Below are 22,019 nucleotides of genomic sequence, written 5' to 3'. Positions count from 1 at the left end.
TGTCACCTTTACGGTGAGTAGCAATCTATCTTTTCCTTATATTGGTGATATTCCAACCTGGAATGTCCATGGTTTGAAAAGAAAGTCATCACTTATGCCTATCACAATGGCGAAGAAGATGCCATTTTAAAGGCATACACTGTACAATAAATAGAAAATATCTATAAGTACTGGAAAACTTACTTAACTAAAATTTAGTAAAACTAATTGAATGCTGCATGTGAGTCGTATAATCAAGATGTCATTCAGCAGCCCTACAGAAAAGCTCTGACTGTCATCATCACTTACACAGAATTTATACATTTCACTTAACTAAATGCCAAAATCCGTTAAATTATAGAATTTAACAAATTACATCCACGGTATCACCTGACACATTGTAACCTGACATTGCATGACACACAACGATAGTACATAGCATGGGAATACAGCACATTACTGTATTTACTCAAACCTAAGCCGCACTTTTTTTCTGGTTTTTGTAATCCAAAAAACCGCCTGTGGCTTAGAATCTAGTGCAAAGTAAGTGGAAGTTCTGAAAAATGTTGGTAGGTGCTGCCACAACTAACTTCTGTCGTCAAATATATGTAGTGCTACACAGGCATGCTTTGCAGGCACAAAGATAAATACTGGCACCAAAACCTCTGCGACAGCAAATATATATTAAAAAAAAAAAAAAAGAGGTAGAGGATGAGCTTTTTTCTCTGCCCTGAGTTTCGACCACTGCATTTTCATACATTATCCAACAAAGTAAATAGAAATTCCATATTGTTCATCTTTGAATGTAGCAACCTTTCAAATATTCGTAGCAACAAAAATAAATTTCTTTACACAAAAATACCAACAATGCACAAGACTTTAGGATTGTTGCATGAGTTGATACACTGGGGCCATTAAGATTTCATGTAGTGGCACCTATTGCTTCGTGGAATTTTGTGAAGTGCTTGTTGGTGTTAGTGAACCATAATGAAGCGTTTTCATTATATTGCCAAATTCAAGAAGGGGGCTATTTCTTTTGGGGAACAAAGTTCTAATCATGCTCCAGGTCTGCGATACGGGATTGATGAGAGCAATGTCATGCGATGGCGACTGCAAAGAGACAAATTATTTGAATGTTCAAGTAGCAGGAAAGCACTTAGGGACCAAAGTGTGGCCGATATCATGCACTAGAAGTGACTTTAAATGAATCTGTCTGTGAACACTGAAATTTTAAAAATTAAGGCACATGAAATTGCTAGAGAGCAAAAAAAATCGAAAATTTTAAGGCTAGTCGCAGCTGGATTGATCTGTTAATGAAGCGCTGGGGTTTTTCACTTCGGAGGCAAACTTCAGTTGCACAGAAGCTGCCGAAAAATTACGAAGAAAAACTTGTGGAATTTCAGCGCTTCATAATTAGGCAGCGCACAGAAAAGCAATACCTTCTTGGTCAGATATGAAATGCTGACCAAACTCCCGTATATTTTGACATGACATCAAATTATAGGGTTGTGGCCAAAGGAAAGAAAGACATAAGTGTTCTTACATCATGGGGTGAAAAACAGCGGATGCCCATCATGCTTTCTTGCACAGCAGATGGACATAAATTACCCCCTTTCGTAGTTTTCAAGCGAAAGACTTTACCGAAATCAGAAGTGTTTCCAAAAACTGTAATTGTACGAGCAAACGAAACTGGGTGGTTTTCGGAGGACATGGTGCCGCAATGGGTTAGGCGTGTGTGTGTGGAATCATCATCCTGGCGCAATGCTGGTTTACGCAGACTGTTGGTATTAGATGCGTACCTGCAGTAAAATGAAAATTAAGAGGAAAGCAAAACAGACTTGGCAGTAATTCTGTGCAGGATGACGTCAATTCTGCAACCAATTGACGTCTGTTTGAATAAACCATTTAAGCACAAGCTTAAACGCATGTACACAGACTGGCTTTTGAAACGCGACAGACAACTGACACCGACAGGACATGTAAAACGCGCAAGTTTGTCACAAGTGTGCCAATGGATTTATGATGCACGGAAGTGTGTTCCAAATCAGACAGTGCAACAAGCATTTAAAAAATGTTCGATATCCAACGCACTAGATGGTACGGAGGACGATGCTCTGTATGAAGAAATGAGCAATAAAGAATCGAGTGATTGTGATTCAGAATCATGACTGATACTTAAAACATTTCATATAAGATGTATTACAAACCTAATAAAATTTTGTTTTAAATTTCAGCAATTAATTTCTAAGTTCTTTTCATTCTTATTTTATAAGTGTTGCTACTCTGCATTTTACAGGATACAAAAGTGTGGAGAGCTGCATCAAACCAGTCTACAGACTGAAGACAACAACAACACACTCTGCATTTGAAGTCATCACCAAAAATCTACTACGAAAATCCTACTGGCAAGACACATTTGGGATGCACTTCAATATGGCCAACTCTACATTCTGAATTTTTTCCTATCTGTGACAAGAGATGGTTGCTAATAAGAACTTTTATGAATCATGAATCACATTCAGTATTCTCTTCACCATAAGAATAATATCAATGTAAACATTATGCCATGTATTCCTTCGTGTTTGCTGCTATCTCATTTAAATCCTGTCTGCCTAATAAACTATGAAACTAGAGTGAGACAACAGCAAATGTGGAAGAATATACATACCATGTCATGTTTATATTTGTATTATTCGTATGCTGAATAGTGATACAGTCAGAAATGATTTTTTATTATAATCGACGGTGTTGTTGTTGTGGTCTTCAGTCCTGAGACTGGTTTGATGCAGCTCTCCATGCTACTCTATCCTGTGCAAGCTTCTTCATCTCCCAGTACCTACTGCAACCTACATCCTTCTGAATCTGCTTAGTGTATTCATCTCTTGGTCTCCCTCTACGATTTTTACCCTCCACGCTGCCCTCCAATACTAAATTTGTTATCCCTTGATGCCTCAGAACATGTCCTACCAACCGATCCCTTCTTCTGGTCAAGCTGTGCCACAAACTTCTCTTCTCCCCAATCCTATTCAATACTTCCTCATTAGTTACGTGATCTACCCATCTAATCTTCAGCATTCTTCTGTAGCACCACATTTCGAAAGCTTCTATTCTCTTCTTGTCCAAACTATTTATCGTCCATGTTTCACTTCCATACATGGCTACACTCCATACAAATACTTTCAGAAATGACTTCCTGACACTTAAATCTATACTCGATGTTAACAAATTTCTCTTCTTCAGAAACGCTTTCCTTGCCATTGCCAGTCTACATTTTATATCCTCTCTACTTCGACCATCATCAGTTATTTTGCTCCTCAAATAGCAAAACTCCTTTACTACTTTAAGTGTCTCATTTCCTAATCTAATTCCCTCAGCACCACCCGACTTCATTTGACTACATTCCATTATCCTCGTTTTGTTTTTGTTGATGTTCATCTTATATCCTCCTTTCAAGAAGCTATCCATTCCATTCAACTGCTCTTCCAAGTCCTTTGCTGTCTCTGACAGAATTACAATGTCATCAGCGAACCTCAAAGTTTTATTTCTTCTCCATGGATTTTAATACCTACTCCGAATTTTTCATTTGTTTCCTTTACTGCTTGCTCAATATACAGATTGAATAACATCGGGGAGAGGCTAAAACCCTGTCTTACTCGCTCCCCAACAACTGCTTCCCTTTCATGCCCCTCGACTCTTATAACTGCCATCTGGTTTCTGTACAAATTGTAAATAGCCTTTCGCTCCCTGTATTTTATCCCTGCCACCTTTAGAATTTGAAAGAGATTATTCCAGTCAACATGGTCAAAAGCTTTCTCTAAGTCTACAAATGCTAGAAACGTAGGTTTGCCTTTCCTTAATCTTTCTTCTAAGATAAGTCGTAAGGTCAGTATTGCCTCACGTGTTCCAGTATTTCTACGGAATCCAAACTGATCTTCCCCGAGGTCGGCTTCTACCAGTTTTTCCATTCGTCTGTAAAGAATTCGTGTTAGTATTTTGCAGCTGTGGCTTATTAAACTGATTGTTCAGTAATTTTCACATCTGTCAACACCTGCTTTCTTTGGGAGTGGAATTATTATATTCTTCTTGAAGTCTAAGGGTATTTCGCTTGTTTCATACATCTTGCTCACCAGATGGTAGAGTTTTGTCAGGACTGGCTCTCCCAAGGCCATCAGTAGTTCTAATGGAATGTTGTCTACTCCCGGGGCCTTGTTTCGACTCAGGTCTTTCAGTGCTCTGTCAAACTCTTCACGCAGTATCGTATCTCCCATTTCATCTTCATCTACATCCTCTTCCATTTCCATAATATTGTCCTCAAGTACATCGCCGTTGTATAGACCCTCTATATACTCCTTCCACCTTTCTGCTTTCCCTTCTTTGCTTAGAACTGGGTTTCCATCTGAGCTCTTGATGTTCATACAAGTGGTTCTATTTTCTCCAAAGGTCTCTTTAATTTTCCTGTAGGCAGTATCTATCTTACCCCTAGTGAGATAAGCCTCTACATCTTTACATTTGTCCTCTAGCGATGCCTGCTTAGCCATTTTGCACTTCCTGTCGATCTCATTTTTGAGACTTTGTATACCTTTTTGCCTGCTTCATTTACTGCATTTTTATATTTTCTCCTTTCATCAATTAAATTCAATATTTCTTCTGTTACCCAAGGATTTCTACTAGCCCTCGTCTTTTTACCTACTTGATCCTCTGCTGCCTTCACTACTTCATCCCTCAAAGCTACCCATTCTTCTTCTACTGTATTTCTTTCCCCCATTCCTGTCAATTGTTCCCTTATGCTCTTCCTGAAACTCTGTACAACCTCTGGTTCTTTCAGTTTATCCAGGTCCCATCTCCTTAAGTTCCCACCTTTTTGCAGTTTCTTCAGTTTTAATCTACAGGTCATAACCAATAGATTGTGGTCAGAGTCCACATCTGCCCCTGGAAATGTCTTACAATTTAAAACCTGGTTCCTAAATCTCTGTCTTACCATTATATAATCTATCTGATACCTTTTAATATCTCCAGGGTTCTTCCATGTATACAACAAGCGACAGTAGTGCACACAAAAGCAAGCCATGCTGCGAGTGGCAACAGGTCATAAACACTCATTATCAGAATGAGAAAAACAATGCATGACACAGTACAATAATGCATTTTCAGCTTAGAGTGACATAAACACCTATAACAAAGAGAACGGCACTTACGAGGGGCGTTTGAAAAGTCCGTGCAAAGTCCGAGAGATGGCACCACCGGCACGTATCGTGGTCAAGTTTAGTTAGTAGCATCTTTGGAAAGAACGCACACCAAGTTTCAGCCATATTGATCTATTTCTTTGTGTTTGGCATTTGTGTGAATCAAGGAAGTCGAGTGAGTGTCAAAAAATGGACAAAAAAGAATTTCGTGTGGTGATTAAACATTACTTTATGAAAGGCAAAACGCCTCAGGAGACTAAAGAAAAGCTCGATAAACATTACGGTGACTCTGCACCTTCGATTAGAACAGTTTATAAGTGGTTTCAAATTTTTCAGAGTGGTGATACGGGCACAAGTGATACTGAACTTTCTGGATGCCCTGTGGAGGTTACGACTCCAGAAATCATTGATAAAATTCATGATATGGTGGTAGATGACAGAAGAGTTAAGGTGCGTGAGATTACTAGTGCTGTGGGACTCTAAAATGAATGGGTACATAATATTTTGCATAAACATTTGGACATGAGAAAGCTATCCGCATGATGGATTCCATGATTGCTCACTCTTGACCAAAAACGGAATCATGTGAAGTGTTGCAAGGATGGTTTGCAGCTGTTCAGGAAGAATCCGCAGGACTGTAAGCGTCGTTTCATCACAGTGGATGAAACATGGATACATTACTATACTCCTGAGACAAAACAACAATCTAAATAATGGGTTACTAAGGGAGAATGTGCACCAAAAAAGGCGAAGATCATTCCTTCAGCTGGAAAGGTTATGGCGACTGTCTTTTGAGATTCGCAAGGGGTAATCCTCATCGACTATCAGGAAAAGGGTAAAACTATTACAGGTGCATGTTATTGATCATTATTGGACTGTTTGAAAACCGAGCTGCAAGAAAAACACCAGCAATTGCATCACAAAAAAGTCCTTTTCCGTAACGACAATGCACTAGCATACACCTCAGCAGTTGTGGTAGCAAAATTATTGGAAATAGGATTCCAACTCATTTCACATCCCCCTATTCTTCAGACTTGGCTCCCTCGGACTACTGTTTGTTCCCCAATTTGAAGAAATGGCTGGCGGGACAAAGATTTTATTCAAATGAGGAAGTGATTGCAGCAACTAATAGCTATTTTGCAGACTAGGACAATCGCTATTATTCGGAAGGGATCAACAAATTAGAACAGCGTTGGACAAAGTGTATAAGTCTAAAAGGAGACTGTCGAAAAATAGAAAAGGTTTACCCCAAACACGTAAGTAGTTTTTATTTTTGCACAGACTTTTCAAATGCCCCTCATATCATATCAAAGCAAAACAAGCAATCGATTCAAACCAGACGAAGCACATGAAAAAGGAAGGGTACCCTATAAATACGAACAGAGCGCCTGATGCATAGCAATGGCTACCTGGTAAAGCTTAAGTGTTAAGCTTACGACTCCAACCAAACTACTGTAGCCGTATCTTCATCCATTCGACCTAAATTGTGTCTCATGTTACAATGGACCAACTTTGTTTTGATTTGGAGGTGCGGTCTAAAACTTTTCTCTCCCGTTGATTTTCGAGCCTCAAAATTCAGATACGGCTTGGATTCGGGAAAATGATTTCGAGTCTCACTTTTCAGGTGCAGCTTAGATTTGAGTAAATACGGTATTTTTAGTTACAGAGTAATTAGATGTAAACACTCTCTCATGTAAAAATTGCATTAATTAATTTTTATAATTAAACCATGCACTGAAGAGAATTCCCACACAAACCAACACATACAGATAATTAACTGGTGCAAGAACTGTTTAGGTTCATGTATCACACTAATGCTAGTTATAAAATCTGTCTGCCTTTACACATATTTTATTCATGTGCATGGTGATATATTAATTCATTTAATTTAAAATATTACAATATTCTTAAGTTGTTACTGTCATCACTGTGATAAGATTCAAAGAGAATTTGCAATTGTATATACAATTTCTAATAATGTCTTTTAGTAATAAGTTAAGAATTGTATTTGTAAGCTGCAGTACTCAGTTTCGGCCATTGAAAAAAGGGGACTGGCCCCAGGAATAGGAGAGGGCATGTTAGGAACATCACGGGCTTTTTATCTTGATCAGTTAGGAAATATGTAATCTGTGTTAGTTCGAGTGGTGAATAAGTCATAAATGGGATTCAGGGACTTCATACTTAGGAAAATCACTGACTTATCCATGATTAATTGCATTTGATACTAGGAAATACTTGCTATTGATTCTGAATTGTGCATTTAGTAAGTGCTATACATATTGGGCCAGATTGTATTACCTTTTTTTATGAGATTCAAAACTGGAACAAATAACCAAGTTCTCATTGAAACATATTTCAGCAATTCTGACTAGTTGTTTTCACCACGAAACCCATCCCATATACTTGAACCATATGTTGATTTGCACACTTTTGAGGATTTATGCATGGATGTGTGACAACACAAAGTCATTCTGATTAGCCAAGTTTGCCATTCAATATCATCAGCTATGAACAACGGTTGAAGTTATATTAACTCAGAGCACTTGCATTTGGTGGCAAGGGACCAGAACACTGGCAAACAAAACTTAGTACCATATCATACAAATCCCTGTTCTAAGTGTCTTATCTCGCAATCTAGAGCCCATAATTTGAGATCTTACCCTATTACAATAGTTTAATGTGGAAATATATGAGTGTCATTCTTCGAGACTTCTCTGAAGTATTAGGATTTTGTGGCACCTGCAGCAGGCAGCCTACAAAAGCAACTGACTCCAATGTTCAATTTATGTCTGACATTTGTCTTAACCAAAATTATTTCACACGTAGAAATATTAATAACTTCATGTGGCATGACCAGGTTCCTTACAGCAATAAGTATGCTGTCACCTTTGATGTCCAATCTATCTTTATACATACTAATCAAACTAAGATTTCACTACTATTCACTTGTGATACAACTTCTGGCTCCTTACCATGGATGCTTCTACATGTTCTCTTTCTGACTCGCAACAACAAATGTTCATTTCTGTAATTAAAATATATGATCTACTAACATTGCTGAGTACCTTACAGCAGGATTTCACTAAAGTACCTGCATGTGGATACCACATGTGTTCAGCTATTGGAGTACTCATATCCTTCCTGATTCATTGCTCATCTAACCTACTGACGGAGCATCCTAAAATTCTCTGCATGATAGAATACATCCATAAATACAAATAAAAGATCATTGCAGAATCATCAGAGCCACTAGTTTATGTCTTCTGCCTGTGTTCAAGCCAGAGGACCATGATCAGTTCTAAGAAAAAGGCTGCAAATCACAAACTGCACTTCTACTCCACAAGTGAGGCTAGCTGTCTAAACACTAAATCATAGGCGACAGTCATTGTTTATGGCAACATGAGCCACACTGTGCAGCTGCCTGGACTCATTGTGCTCAACAGCAGCTTATGGGCCTCCTTATCATCTCAAACACAGGGACCGTCTTACTCAAAACAAACATACTATGTCCACACTGGACTGACACCTCTAAATGACAGCTATTTACTTAATGTGTTCCATTACCTACATAATGCTGGAGCTCCCAATAACCAACATTAGCATTCCCTGTATGTGACTATCTTTCACAGAGAGTAGCCCCAATACCAATAAAAGTAGAGTCACTTGCCGGCTCACAAATATTTTCAAGCAGGACCAATACATAACACCTGTTGTTAAAGCATAGAGGGAACACCATGCAACCAGTAAGCTTATTAAATTCCCATCCAGGGATCCACACCCCACCACTGTCCATCTTCACTCTCAGATGAAGAACAATCATGTCGCGTACACTAGAAAGCACAACGGCATCAGGGCCGTCACATGGCATCAAGTTCACTGAAAGTCACATAGCTGTTGCCTTAGGTGCTCTATCCCAGGGTAGTAGCCCAAAAACTAGTATAAACCAAGCAAGTGGAGATGAACTAAAGAACTACAGTAGAGCACCTAATAAAGGAAATCTGAAACATAGCTTATTTGCCTAGCTCTGAGCTTTACAATACGTCACTGCACAACTGTGACACTACATATGACTAAAGCTACACTATTAAATTGTGAACTATAAGACACAGATAAAAAGAAAACAAGCCCTGGTGTCTTTCAAATGGTGAAATATTAAGAAAACTCTTTCACGGAAGCTAAACACAAGCAACAGAATAAGCTATAGAGTAAGCACTGAGCACAAGCAGCATCAACCAAATGTCTTAACATTTCATACTGAAATATCTGTAATATTAAATTTTGCATATTATCTTTTAATTTTGTAATACACATACGCAGAATTCAGTGGCACAAAATATACTATAGCATAATGTTTTCAAACACAGAGAATAATTATAAGTTTATAAGACTGCATGTCTTTTTAATCCCAACTCCAACTTTGCACAACTGATCACTGCTAATGCATCTGCATTCTACAGTAGTCAGAAAACAAAAACCCAGCATCAAGAAGGCTTTCAGTGAATGCTATAATTAGTTACATCTCTTTAGGGAGAACTCACTGGCAATGGGACACTATTTAGTCCCACAGTCAGTCATGTAAGATGTCATCTATGGAACTTCAGCGCTCCATGCAGTGACGATATCAGCATGTGAGAGGCTATTGCTTCTTCAGACAGAAGACAAGCCCTCTAAACAGTAGCATTTTAAGCAACAACTATATGATGATTTCCAAATTAATCTTGTTCTTCAAATGCAGTACAAACAGTTATCCAAGACCAAAAATCTTAAGCACTGATGTAGTATACTGTTGGTGTAATATGTGTGGTATATATATCCCAAACTATTAAAAGTTTTATAGCAGCACTTTCAGCTTTCCGGCAATAACTGCATAATGTTATGTGGAAAATGTATACAAGACGTTTTAGTAGTATTACTCCAATAACCCATCATAAGATTGGTGACAAGGAAAAAATAATAAAATAAATAAAAACATTGAAAAAATTAAAAACATTTACTTAGCTTTCGTTAAAAATATCACCCACTGATAGGATGTTTCAGAGCAGTTAGCTTATAAATACAAGATATGTCTAAAACATTTGGTGAATGGACTGATATAAAAATGGTTACACTGTGTTAAAAATGCATGCATGCACATGAGTATGGAAACGTCCTGAGAAGCATCATACAGCTGAAACATACTACTATGAAACAGATTTGTCTGGAACAACCAATCAAACATACTTGAGTTTTAAAATACGTATCACAGTACAATAGAACAAAGCATTAACATCATGTGGAGTTGAAGGTCGCAATAAACTGCCACCATAGCACAAGAAATGTTACTGTGAGTAGACAGAATAGAAGCCGTGAGCATAAAGTATGTTTAATACTGGTAAAAACTGTTGATGATATGCTATCTGTTTCTGACACTCATATCAGAAAAGTTGCAGATTAACAACAATAGTGTGATCATCAGTCATAAAGATTTGGATAAATGAAGGAGATGTTCCCAGTTTTAAGAGAATAACTGACTGACAGATGTTAACTGCTTTAGATTTTCACTAAAATGTTTCTCCGTATGAGTCCGCATTATCATGTTGTATAGAACAACATTGCACCCACTGTGGTAAGTGGCCATCATCAACATGGTGTTATACAACCAAACCAGTAATAACAACACACTGGTGAATGCTAATTGCAGCAGTGGCCAAAACACTGGTCTACACAACATCATGATTATGTGGTCACATACCTGGAAAAGTTGCAAAAGTGTTTGGTTGTACATTATTGTATAATTCATTGTCAAGTGTAAATGAGAGGTGTCTGTTTAGCAAATCATTATAAAAGGGGATGAGACCTTGCACTATCAGTCCATTCCAGAAGATGGTATGCAACCTCACAGCCTTAGTCTACAGCTGCCTGTGTCTCGCTTCGAAAGACATCTGACATCAATAATTTTATTCATACCCAGGGCCGTATGACAGTTTCCAACAGTTTCCAATTTTGAACGCAAATAAAGGTGTTTTGTCTGTATCTTACATTTTATTTGTTTTATACCATTCACTGAACTTTTTAGACATTCCTTGTATTACAAAACGGTGAAACACATGCCATAAAGTTGTTGACATGAAATTTAACCAGTGCGGGTGTTGTGTCATGTTCCAGTGCCCACAATCCAGTCTTTTTCCATACATAAGTCAAAATATACTTCTAAGATGGAGTGAGTACCATAGTCTTATATGGCTCAGATTGGTTGTTATGATTCTTGGGCTGGAATGTTTTATGTATTGGCACTGGTTTCTCACGTAGTTCCCATAGTTCAATAACGCAGCCAGAATCACCATTTGTAGCAATTATTAAACAATCTGCATCATCACGAGCAGCGAATTTCAGCTGTGAAACATGACGATCTGAAAATAACAATTGTCAGTAGTAGATAAGTGTTGACAAAAATAATATTTACATGAACTAAGCATTCTTAACCTTCCATATCCCATGTGGGAAAGAAACAAAACATTGCACAATACATCAATGGAGAGTTTTCTACTTCTCATGCTACATGGCATACTGTGATTTATTGATTCAAGTAATATTGCTGAAGTTTGTGAATGCCAACATAAAATAAACACTGAGATTCGATTAATAACTAATGTTTAGTAAGGTACAAAAATGTATGAGAGTACACAGTGCATTGTTAGTACACATTAAGCATATGATAAATTGAAGCCAAGTATTTATCTACAAATCAATATAAGTTTACAAGTAACATGGAAAAAAATAAATTTAGGAATGAGACTGCTTTAAAACATCATTTTACACTAAATCTGCAAAAATGTTTACAAACAATATGTTTACTGCTACCTAGACAAGAATGTTCCAAACACTGTTACAAAATGGATAAAATGTATATCGAATAATGATGCGTCTCATAAGGAGTGGGCACACACACTCCATTTTTAGCCTTCTGACATTTATCTTTACTTCTGAAACAATTTTGTACCACACTATTTTCCTGTTTCCTACAGATTTGGTCAAAAAAACCACACATGTGCACATACTATTTCACTGATGCCCACTCACAATACTCACAATTAATGAGTGCTGCCATTTCATCTATTTTTACTCCACTCTCTAAATTATTATTATAATCATCACAGTATGATGGTAACTCATACCTTATCTGTGACATAATTAACACAAAGCCAAACATAACAACTACATAATGGAAATAATAAAGGTAACCATTCATCTCACAGTTGAGGTATTGAGATGTTTTCAGGCACATACACAAGCTTGCACAAGATAGAGAATGTTGCTGAAGTTTTGGACTACACACACACACACACACAAACACACACACACACACACACACACACACACACACACAAACGCGCGCGCGCGCGCGCGCACGCACGCACGCACGCACGGTAACAGCTGACTAAATTGTCCAAGCAAAGGTAGGTGTCATCATGTAACATCAAAGGCAATAAGTCCTTAACTTTCAGCATTTGCCGCAAAGTGACAAAGTTGGTGAACTAACAGGATATTGCCCACTGATAGCTGTATGTCACAACAAGAAAGAGGAGAATCTGCTCTTCTGAAGACACAGACATGAGTCAGCCAGCTGTATTCAATATGGAGTCGACAATGATTTCTAGATTCTCTCCATGTAGTTAGGAGGGAAGAGTGTCACACACCTACAAACCTTTTAATTGCCTTCAGTTTATGGGAGAGCCCGTGTTGTCACAAGGGAAGACAGTCATACACCTGGGGACCTTTTTATTGCCTTCTTTTACGGGGAGAGCCCATGGCATACCCGTTCAAGGCCCTCAAAAGCAGTAGACACAGTGTCATCTCACAGGGTGGATCTCTGTATCCCTATCATCAAATTTTGCCTCTTGGTAGGCTCCTTAACTAAATGGTCAGATCACCCATTCCCCAAAATCCCAATGTGGTTTGGGTTCCAGAGGAACACAATCATGCTCTTGGCACTATGGAGATCAGAATAAAGGTCATAGATAATCAAAACCAAAATATCAAAAAAATAGTACTGGTCTATGGCTTGTAAACTAATTACATAAAGAAGTTATTGAGCATTTGCATATCAATATAAGGAGGGCTCAGACAGTGGCTGCATCTGTCTGAAAAACATTGCATCTGCTTGGTAAAGAATGCATTTCCCAAACCCAAGTATATCTGAAGGCATACCAGATTCATTCAAGAATCTATAAGATGTCAGTGCAGACAATAGCTAAATTGGAATATTCAACAGAAGTTTAAAGAAACAAATGATGGAAGGCAGAGAAATCAAATATTTCCCTTGGTTCAAGGGATAAATCTATGACACTAAGTAATAAAAGTATTATAACATACTCAGGACTTACATAAAAAAAGAATAATAATAATTTTACTCCACAGAGCACAAAAGGGGAAAACTTAAAATTTTTCTTACTTTCACACTAGCACAGCTACAGATGACACCAGGGTGGTGACACAGCTATGTAGCAGAAAGAAACAGTCAACACTGTAAGTCATTAGCTCCTGTTGTGTGGAGCAACAAGCTATACACCAGACACAATAATAACACCTATCAGAGACTTGACAGTGCAGTTAACAGACATTAACAAATTGTTAAGCAAACACAGCGGAATGAGGACTGCCGACCACTAGTAAAGAAGCAGGCCAAATGCGGTCATAATGGACAAACCCTCATGTCACTGCCTTCTGCCTGTCCCCACAAATAGGGCAGTTCTCCAGTTCTGAATTCACTTGGTCATTAGGATGAACAGCGCTTGAACTGAAGCACTTGATTCAATGATTATTACGATGCAGTGATGACCACGTACTAGATGTTCCAGCACTTCTCATGCGCATATCGCTTGCGATGCCCAAGATGGCGTGTGTTTTATTAGTGCCAAAGGACACACTACATATTCCACAACACCATCCTAACAACATATGACCTGCTGCACACGGGACATCACACTGGCTGACTACCACATCGCTGATGGGGAGACTGAGGTTCTTCCAGCACCAGTACACCAGTGCTTATTGCACTACATCATTGCCACTGGTGGGTGAAAGGGCTATCAGGTGCCTTTGTTCCTGATCATTGCCGCAGGCACTTCCAGGTGTCAGGGCCTACCTGTTCAGTGGGGCCACGGCCAACCAACTGCACAATTTCCAACATTGCGGTACATCCCGATGGGTCACTGTCGGTTTTCATCTTCTTCTGGAGCCGAATTGAGGACACTCTAATGCAGTGTGGGGGTATACACTCACACTATAGCTTCACTTGCCAGATGCAAGCCTGCAAGACTTTGGCCAAATTGCTGGCGTAGCGGCCTTGGCTACCGGTACAATTGAGCCAACAACGGGTATCAGTGGAATTACTTCCCATCACTCGCATGAGGTATCAGCTGAGGCCAGTGAGAAGAAACAGAACTGTAAATCTGAATGAATTAATATGAACTTGCTGATTGTGTTTTATTAGTGCCAAAGGACACATTACATATTCCACAACACCATCCTAACAACATAGCATTATCTCTGCTCGGCACTCCCATAACCTGGATCCAGAAGTGATTCTTTGGTGACATCAATATGATACTGATGTCCTGGAGTGACTGACAAACCAGAAGAGAATGTCCCAGCATCGGCAAAACCCTTCTGATGTCTCGAATGGCGGCCACATGCCTCAGGTATGATTGCAACATGGTGAGTCCAAAGAACATTTTCTATTGGCTCTTTTTGACAGGATTGGATGTAGAGATTGGCATACAATGTCGAAAGTGGCATTTGTCAAACCTGAAGAGGCTGTAGATCTGTCAGACTTCAGAGGGAATTGTAAGGAAATTTATTTGGTACTCATGAAGTGTAAGTGCTGTAATTTCACTCGACATTGGTACCATGTAGTGGAACCAGTAACTGGCATCACTTGCAGGTGTTACGGTCATGCAGCACACAAATGTACTGAGTCTTCCTTAGCAATGATCAGATGTAAAAATTAGTTAAGATCATTTGTATGGGTTTTGGGTGTGATTGTGTCTGTTGAGTTTTGCTATTTCTTCTGAAATAGGAAGTGTTTCATTCACATTAGTCTTGCAAGTGTAAAAGTAGTAGTAATAAATTGCACAAACATGCTGGAAACAGACATCAGGTATGATGACACTGCAGCTGCTCTGATGGAGCAGATATCTAAACTGTTAGAGGATAATACTCACAGAAGTTTTATAATAACAAGTTCAGTATGCAACTAGCAGCTTTGCAAGCTGTGCAACAGTCACATTCGGGTTTAGACGAGGTTAAGGTAGCAGTGAGTGTACCCTCCTCCACTGTACATCCTTCAGCAGCTAACCTAATAGCACCCCTCTCTGTCAAGACAACAGAGGAAGTGATAGTATTCATAAACGATATTTTAGCCACAGCCAAACTGAGTAATCGGTCAGATGAAATGAGTCTGCGGATGGCCAGTCTACATTCAACAGGTGAGGCTAAAACATATGTGACGTATCACAGGACACTTAACAAAGCTTGTACATTCAAACAGGGCAGCAGAGGGTTTAGAGCAGAGATATCATAAACAGAACAATGCTAGATTTTTTAGAGAGAAGTTGTGTCGATTAGTGCTGAAAGGAAATTGAAACTGCCAAAGCCTTTTCTGAGAGAATTTGAAAAGCAAACATGCAGACATACGAGCTGACACAAAATCCAGAAGCATTCTAGACATATTTTTATGGGGGATTCCTGTAGAAACTCCAGATGATTTAGCTTCAGCACTTCATATTGTCACACACTTGCAGGAAATAGACACTATTACGAAAGTACACAATGATCAATGAATCTTTTTAGCCAAAAAAAGGTATAGGTATGGGAAGGACAGACATTTGAAAGCACAGTCTCACCAGCCACAAATGCAGAAGCAAGAAAAAGGTTAAAGAAAACAAGCATAAGCTAGTTTTAAATGCAAACAGCAATGTTTCGTACTTCAAGAAACATTCCAGGAAACCATAATACTGCAAACACGTCTACAGAGATGGATTGCTGCTTGATGGGCTTAGTACAGGGCAGGGAACATAAATTTCTGGTAGACACTGGTGCACATAGTGGACACTGGTACACATATGTCTGCCATTAGTTGGTTGGTTGGTTGGTTGGTTGGTTTTGGGGAAGGAGACTGACAGCGAGGTCATCAGTCTCATCGGGTTAGGAAAGGACGGGGAAGGAAGTCAGCCGTGCCCTTTGAAAGGAATCATCCCGGCATGTGCCTGGAGCGATTTAGGGAAATCACGGAAAACCTAAATCAGGATGGCCGGACACGGGATTGAACCGTCGTCCTCCCGAATGCGAGTCCAGTGTCTAACCACTGCACCACCTCGCTCGGTCTCTGTCATTAGTCTGAACCCTAAGGGAATGAGGAGACTTCAAACACTCCATGGTATGGATTATGTGGAAAAGGAAATAATGATGTGAAGTCATTGGGTGGAACACACCTCAGCTTTAAGTTAGGAACTAAAGGGTTTTGTGAGCAAGTGGAAGTGTTGCAAACTGTGTGACAGGGATATTCTGTGATTCTCAGATTTAACTTCCTTGATAGGACATCATGCCCAAATTGATCTTTGGCAGCGTACAGTTGCACTTAACAGGAATTCATTTCCAATGGGTGCAACAGCTGCAAATATTTCAGTATTGCAAGGTACACCAATTGCTAAGGTGTCACCCACTGAACTGGTGAACACATGACAAAATGCTGGCAGGTACAGGGAAGTTCATTTGGGGAAACTGTGCATATCAACGTACAACAATGAGTATTATGTGTGGTTGAGCGACTGCACGACAATAAGGCAATAGATGAAAGGCACTGTTTTATAAGCAGAAGCATAGCACATGTGCACAACATAAATGGCGATTTTATGGTTACGGTAAGCCTGGTTAATTTTGGGGCGGATGACTTGAGTCTCCTGAAGGGATTAATAGTAGCACCTTCAGAGATACTCAATGAGGATGATATAGATAGAGCAACAGATAATCACAGCCTCAAGCAAACCATCAATGTGCCTGCACTAAATGCCTCGGTTCATCACTTGAAAGACAGTGAATGGAAAGCCATCGAAACATTGTTGTTAGAATACTCAGACTTGTTTAACTCAAATGGTACTTTACCAGCAACACTCGTAAATCAACATTACATTCCACCAAGCAATAATACAGCAGCCTACAAGAAATCATACAGTACAGCAAAGCACCTACAAACTCTGGTAGATGAATATATGGATCAACGGATAATTGAAGGCATTATAGAACATAGTGATAGTCACCGGTCAGCCACTATTGTCACTGTACCAACAAAGTCATCCAATGGAAGCAAGAAATACAGATTCTGTTGTGACTACTGTTACCTAAATACATGCACTATGACAGATGTGTATCCAATCCTGACCATCAAAAAAACATTAGACAACTTGGGGCACTGCAAACATTTTTTGATAATGGATCTTCAAAGTGGTTATCACTTGAAGTATTGCCAGAAGACAGACCTAAAACAGCGTTCATAGCAGCATCCTCAGATCATCATCAAACCACAGGATACCATTTGGATTAAAAAAGATGGAGTACTTCTCGTGTTGAAACCCAAGATATGTGTGGTGTATTTTGACATAGTAGTTTATTCAAGAAATTTAGAACAGCATGTTAAATAATTGGCAGAAGTGTTTAGCAGACTCAGAGCAGTACGTCTTACACTTAGCACAGAGAAGTTTCATTTTGCAGAAACAAAAGTCAATCAACTACGAAATATTATCAGTGAAAAGAGAGTATGGACAGATCCTCATCTCACATCAGCCGTGTGTGATTTTACAACACCACAGACAACAAAACAGTTACAATTTCTTCTTGGTTTACATCACTATTATCATAAATTTGTAAAGAGACTTGCTGAAATTGAACAACCATTGCATATTGCATATTGCAACCATTGCATACTACTTCAGATGGAAGTGAAGTTTAATGGACAGCAGAGTGTCGGGAAGTTTTTCAGAACTTGGAGGAAATACTGATGTCAGATCCTGTGTTAGCACTCCCTGATTTTGAGAAGGAATTCATACTTTTCTGTGAAACTAGTAACAATGCATTGGGCTGTATTTTGAGTCAGAGTTACAATGAAAAGGAGTACCCTGTAGCACATGCATATAGACAGTTGAACAAGGCTGAACAAAAGTACTCAACAACAGAAAAAGAAATACTTGTAGTAATATATGGAATTTCTTATTTTTATTGTAATTTGTATGGTCAGAAATTTATAGAGATATCAGATTTTATATCTTTGAAGTGGTTGTTTGGCCCAAAAGATCCTTCATGTTGGTTAACAAGATGGGCACACAAATAGTGTGAGTCTGATTACGAAATGCTTCAAAAGCCAGGAGTAAAGCATACCCTAAGAAGGAAAGTAGCAATATTACAGGCATTATGTACGATTCAAGCAGAGTGGAAAAGGCAGATGCAGCTGACAGTGAATGCCACCTGTTTAAAATGCAACCTCAGTTTGTAACACACAAGGGTTTACTGCACAGGTTCCCAAAGTGCAATCCAGGCATCCCACAAGCTCAGAACCAAAGTATCACAACAGGTGCATGACCACGTATTATCAGGTCCTGGGTGTAGGAAAGCAACTGAGAAACATGTTGCAGAAAGATTTTGGTGGAAAACACAGCATAGTGAAGTCAGCACAAAATTAAAGAGGTTACCAGAAGCAGAAATGGTAGGACTTCATGTGTTAGGACCTTTCAACAGAACTCCAGATGGTAACACATATGTACTAATGAAGATAGGTCATTTTTCAAAATATCTCATAATGGTCACAATTCTGGATAAGAAAGCTGAATTAAAAATGATGGAATTCTTCACGTGTTGAAACCAAAGATATGTATGGTGATCTTGACATAATAATTTATTCAAGAAATTTAGAAGAGCATGTTAAATGCTTGGTAGAAATGTTCAGCAGACTCAGAACAGGCAACAGTAAACAACTGGTTGCTACAATTTGGCGTACCAGTGAGCATAATCACAGACCAAGGGACTAACTTTTGTGTCCAATCTGATGAAACAGTTATGCCATTTATTGCAAATCAGGAACTTGCATACTATACCATTCCATCCACAAGCAAATGGATGAAGAGAAAGAGTTCATTACACAATATCAAAAATGCTAGGCTTTTACATGTAGACTGGGATACCCATTTAAGTTTTGTAGTCAGTGTATATAGTACAAAAGTTCACCCACAGACAGGTCTTTCACCATAAGAAGTAATTCATTGATGGAACAACCTGTCACCTTTTGACATTATTTACAAAACAGTTAAGAGAAGTTTAGCAGACAGTAAGATAAGCCAACACTAAGCTTTTCAAAAATCAGGAATGTTCTGGGCCACAGGCAAGTAAACTACCACAATACAGGATAAGTCAGTGGGTATTACTAGCAAAACACTGTGTCCCACAGGGCAAAACAAGATCGTTCTTAACAAAGTATCAAGGAGCTTACCAGGTCATCAAAATGACTTCACCAATAAATGTAAAACTGAAACTACCAACTAACACATCTGTAGTCTGTGTCAATAGAGTGAGGCCATTTAAGGTTCTGTATGAACTTAGATCTAGGGGAAAATAGGGTGAGTCTATACATTTTATACTTTAGGTTTACATGGGTTATGTTGGGGTACATCTAAGGCTAACTACGAAATTGAAGATATTAGCTGCCAGTTGACATTGATTTATATCAATGAGGCAAGTTGAAAATTTGTGCCGGACCAGGATTCAAACTCGGATCCACTGCTTACTAGGCAGATGCGCTGACCACTACGCCATCTGGACATTGTGGTCACAACTGTACTGACTACCCTAGCACACCTCCAGTGAGACCCAAATTCTCAACTTTTACCACACACTACTGGTGTACACACACTACTGGTGTAGTGCCCCTCCTCATTAACCTCATTGATAAGTAATTCCTTTTCTCTTAGGTGGTGTACAAATGATGATGTCCAGAAGGGTTTTCATGGCTGTACTATAGGTACAACACAAAATCAGCTTCTGAACATTGGGACCTTGTTCTCAAGACAACCAGATGTGCTACTCACAAATCACAAATGGGCAATTAAGTTGACAATCGACAGTTGGGAGGTGAGGAACGAAGTCATAAGACTGCAAAACATGTTCATAGATTTGTACAAAGAAGCAATGAAGGTGGAGTATTAGCAGAAGTCCAAAACGAGAACCAAGAGTTAAAGCTTTCCTATGAAAGGAACTGCAGCAGCTGATAGAAATAGTGACACAATCGGTAGCACAGAACAAAAGAGGGTGGTTAGACACAGGTGGGAAGCTTAAAAATGGTGTTTGAAACAGAAGACAACAAGAATGTAGCAAACTTGAATGATACAATAGGAATCATATATGAGATGGAAGAAGATACAAAATAAATTTGGGGAGGGGGGGGGGGGGGGGGGTAACGGCACATGACACAACTAGCCAACATGGAACAAAGCATATGGAATATTACCACAACAGTGCAAAAGTTAACAACAGGGCAGTACAAACAGAGCACCATGGATACTCTGAATAGTGATTTAAAGGCGTTACAAAGTCCCCTGCGTGCACCTAATGGAAGAGTGGTAATAGCAAAGCCATTGCGAATATTAGCAGAAAGTTTAAGGAATGCAAAGGATGAATCTAATATGTTGGAAAAAGAAGTTCATCATGCCACCTGAGCATAACTGAGTGCAACACTGTTAGCCCCACAGCAGCTTCTAACAGTGTAACCAAAAGTAGAGACAGACTCTCCCACAGTATTATAGCATGTCATATATGTAATATAAAACTATACAGCTTTGTTTTAACACATATCTACCATTAAGGTTAGCACTGACTGTGCCAGTTTATACATCACTATACTGTTTGTGGTAGTAGGCATAAACCCACAATATCGATGTTTCATAATTCATGCATATCTGATTAATCAGGACACCATCAATAAATGGATACAAGTAAAGACTCACAAAGTGTTATTGGTCTCAGAACAAAAAGATGTTCATTTACTTATGTCCATTGCAGATCTCAACAACTGTATCAGACAGTGTGTTACTATTTGTCCAGCCATGGTAGTTCATACTGACAAACAGGCCTGTGAAATGCAACTATTTCTTGCAAAAATGGAAGCAGGTGACCGTAAACGGGAAGTACTACCACTGCAGCTGTATTTCCAGAAAATTGAAGACAACTGGACTCGCTCCATGTTCTCACCAGAAAAACTGTTACAGAAACAGAAAATCAAAAGGGATGACAAAATTAGCATTGTGAAATAGTTGATTACTAATCAATGGAACTGAGTGTGATATAGCCAGAACACAGTTTCATCTTCCAGCTACTATCACAGGAACAACACTAATTACTTTTTCTTGACCAGTGCTGTATTGACCAGAAAAACCATTACGCACATCATCTGTACAGCATCTAACCTTTCTTAACAAAGTCTCGAATTCTAGTCTATTATAGTCTTTACACAAACTCATAATCTCAGAAAAGAGAATAATTTCAGTTGACCAGATGCTACATCATGTGAAGCAATATTATGAGAAATGGAAGCAAAACATAATAATGGTTAGTGCGTCCACAACAAGTACTCATCTGCGCAATTTACTTCCAATTAAATGCAAAATATTCTGTTTAAACGAATCACCAATCCATCAAATATGCATCAGATAGATACACACCCATGGTAAGAATTAAGAATACAAACTGTAAAGTGTATTAGTATTGAGAAAGCAAACCAGAAAGATAACGTAAAGTTAGACAATTAAGTTAACAGAGAGCAAGATTAAGAGCCTTACA

The 22,019-nt window shown here is 38.8% G+C and overlaps 1 protein-coding gene across 1 annotated transcript in view; it reads right to left on the bottom strand.

Moving 5' to 3' along the window:
- LOC126248134 (mediator of RNA polymerase II transcription subunit 16) overlaps positions 1–22,019 on the bottom strand; it is a 343,327-nt gene that overhangs the window by 150,704 nt on the left and 170,604 nt on the right. The window contains exon 7 of the mRNA XM_049948825.1: positions 11,370–11,551. Within this exon, the coding sequence (XP_049804782.1) occupies positions 11,370–11,551 (182 nt within the window). The remainder of the gene's footprint in view (positions 1–11,369; positions 11,552–22,019) is intronic.

Source organism: Schistocerca nitens, chromosome 3 (assembly GCF_023898315.1).
Source record: "Schistocerca nitens isolate TAMUIC-IGC-003100 chromosome 3, iqSchNite1.1, whole genome shotgun sequence".
NCBI classification, from domain to species: domain Eukaryota; kingdom Metazoa; phylum Arthropoda; class Insecta; order Orthoptera; family Acrididae; genus Schistocerca; species Schistocerca nitens.
Note: the sequence above shows the minus strand (reverse complement) of the source record. Positions and strands in the feature narration are given on the sequence as shown.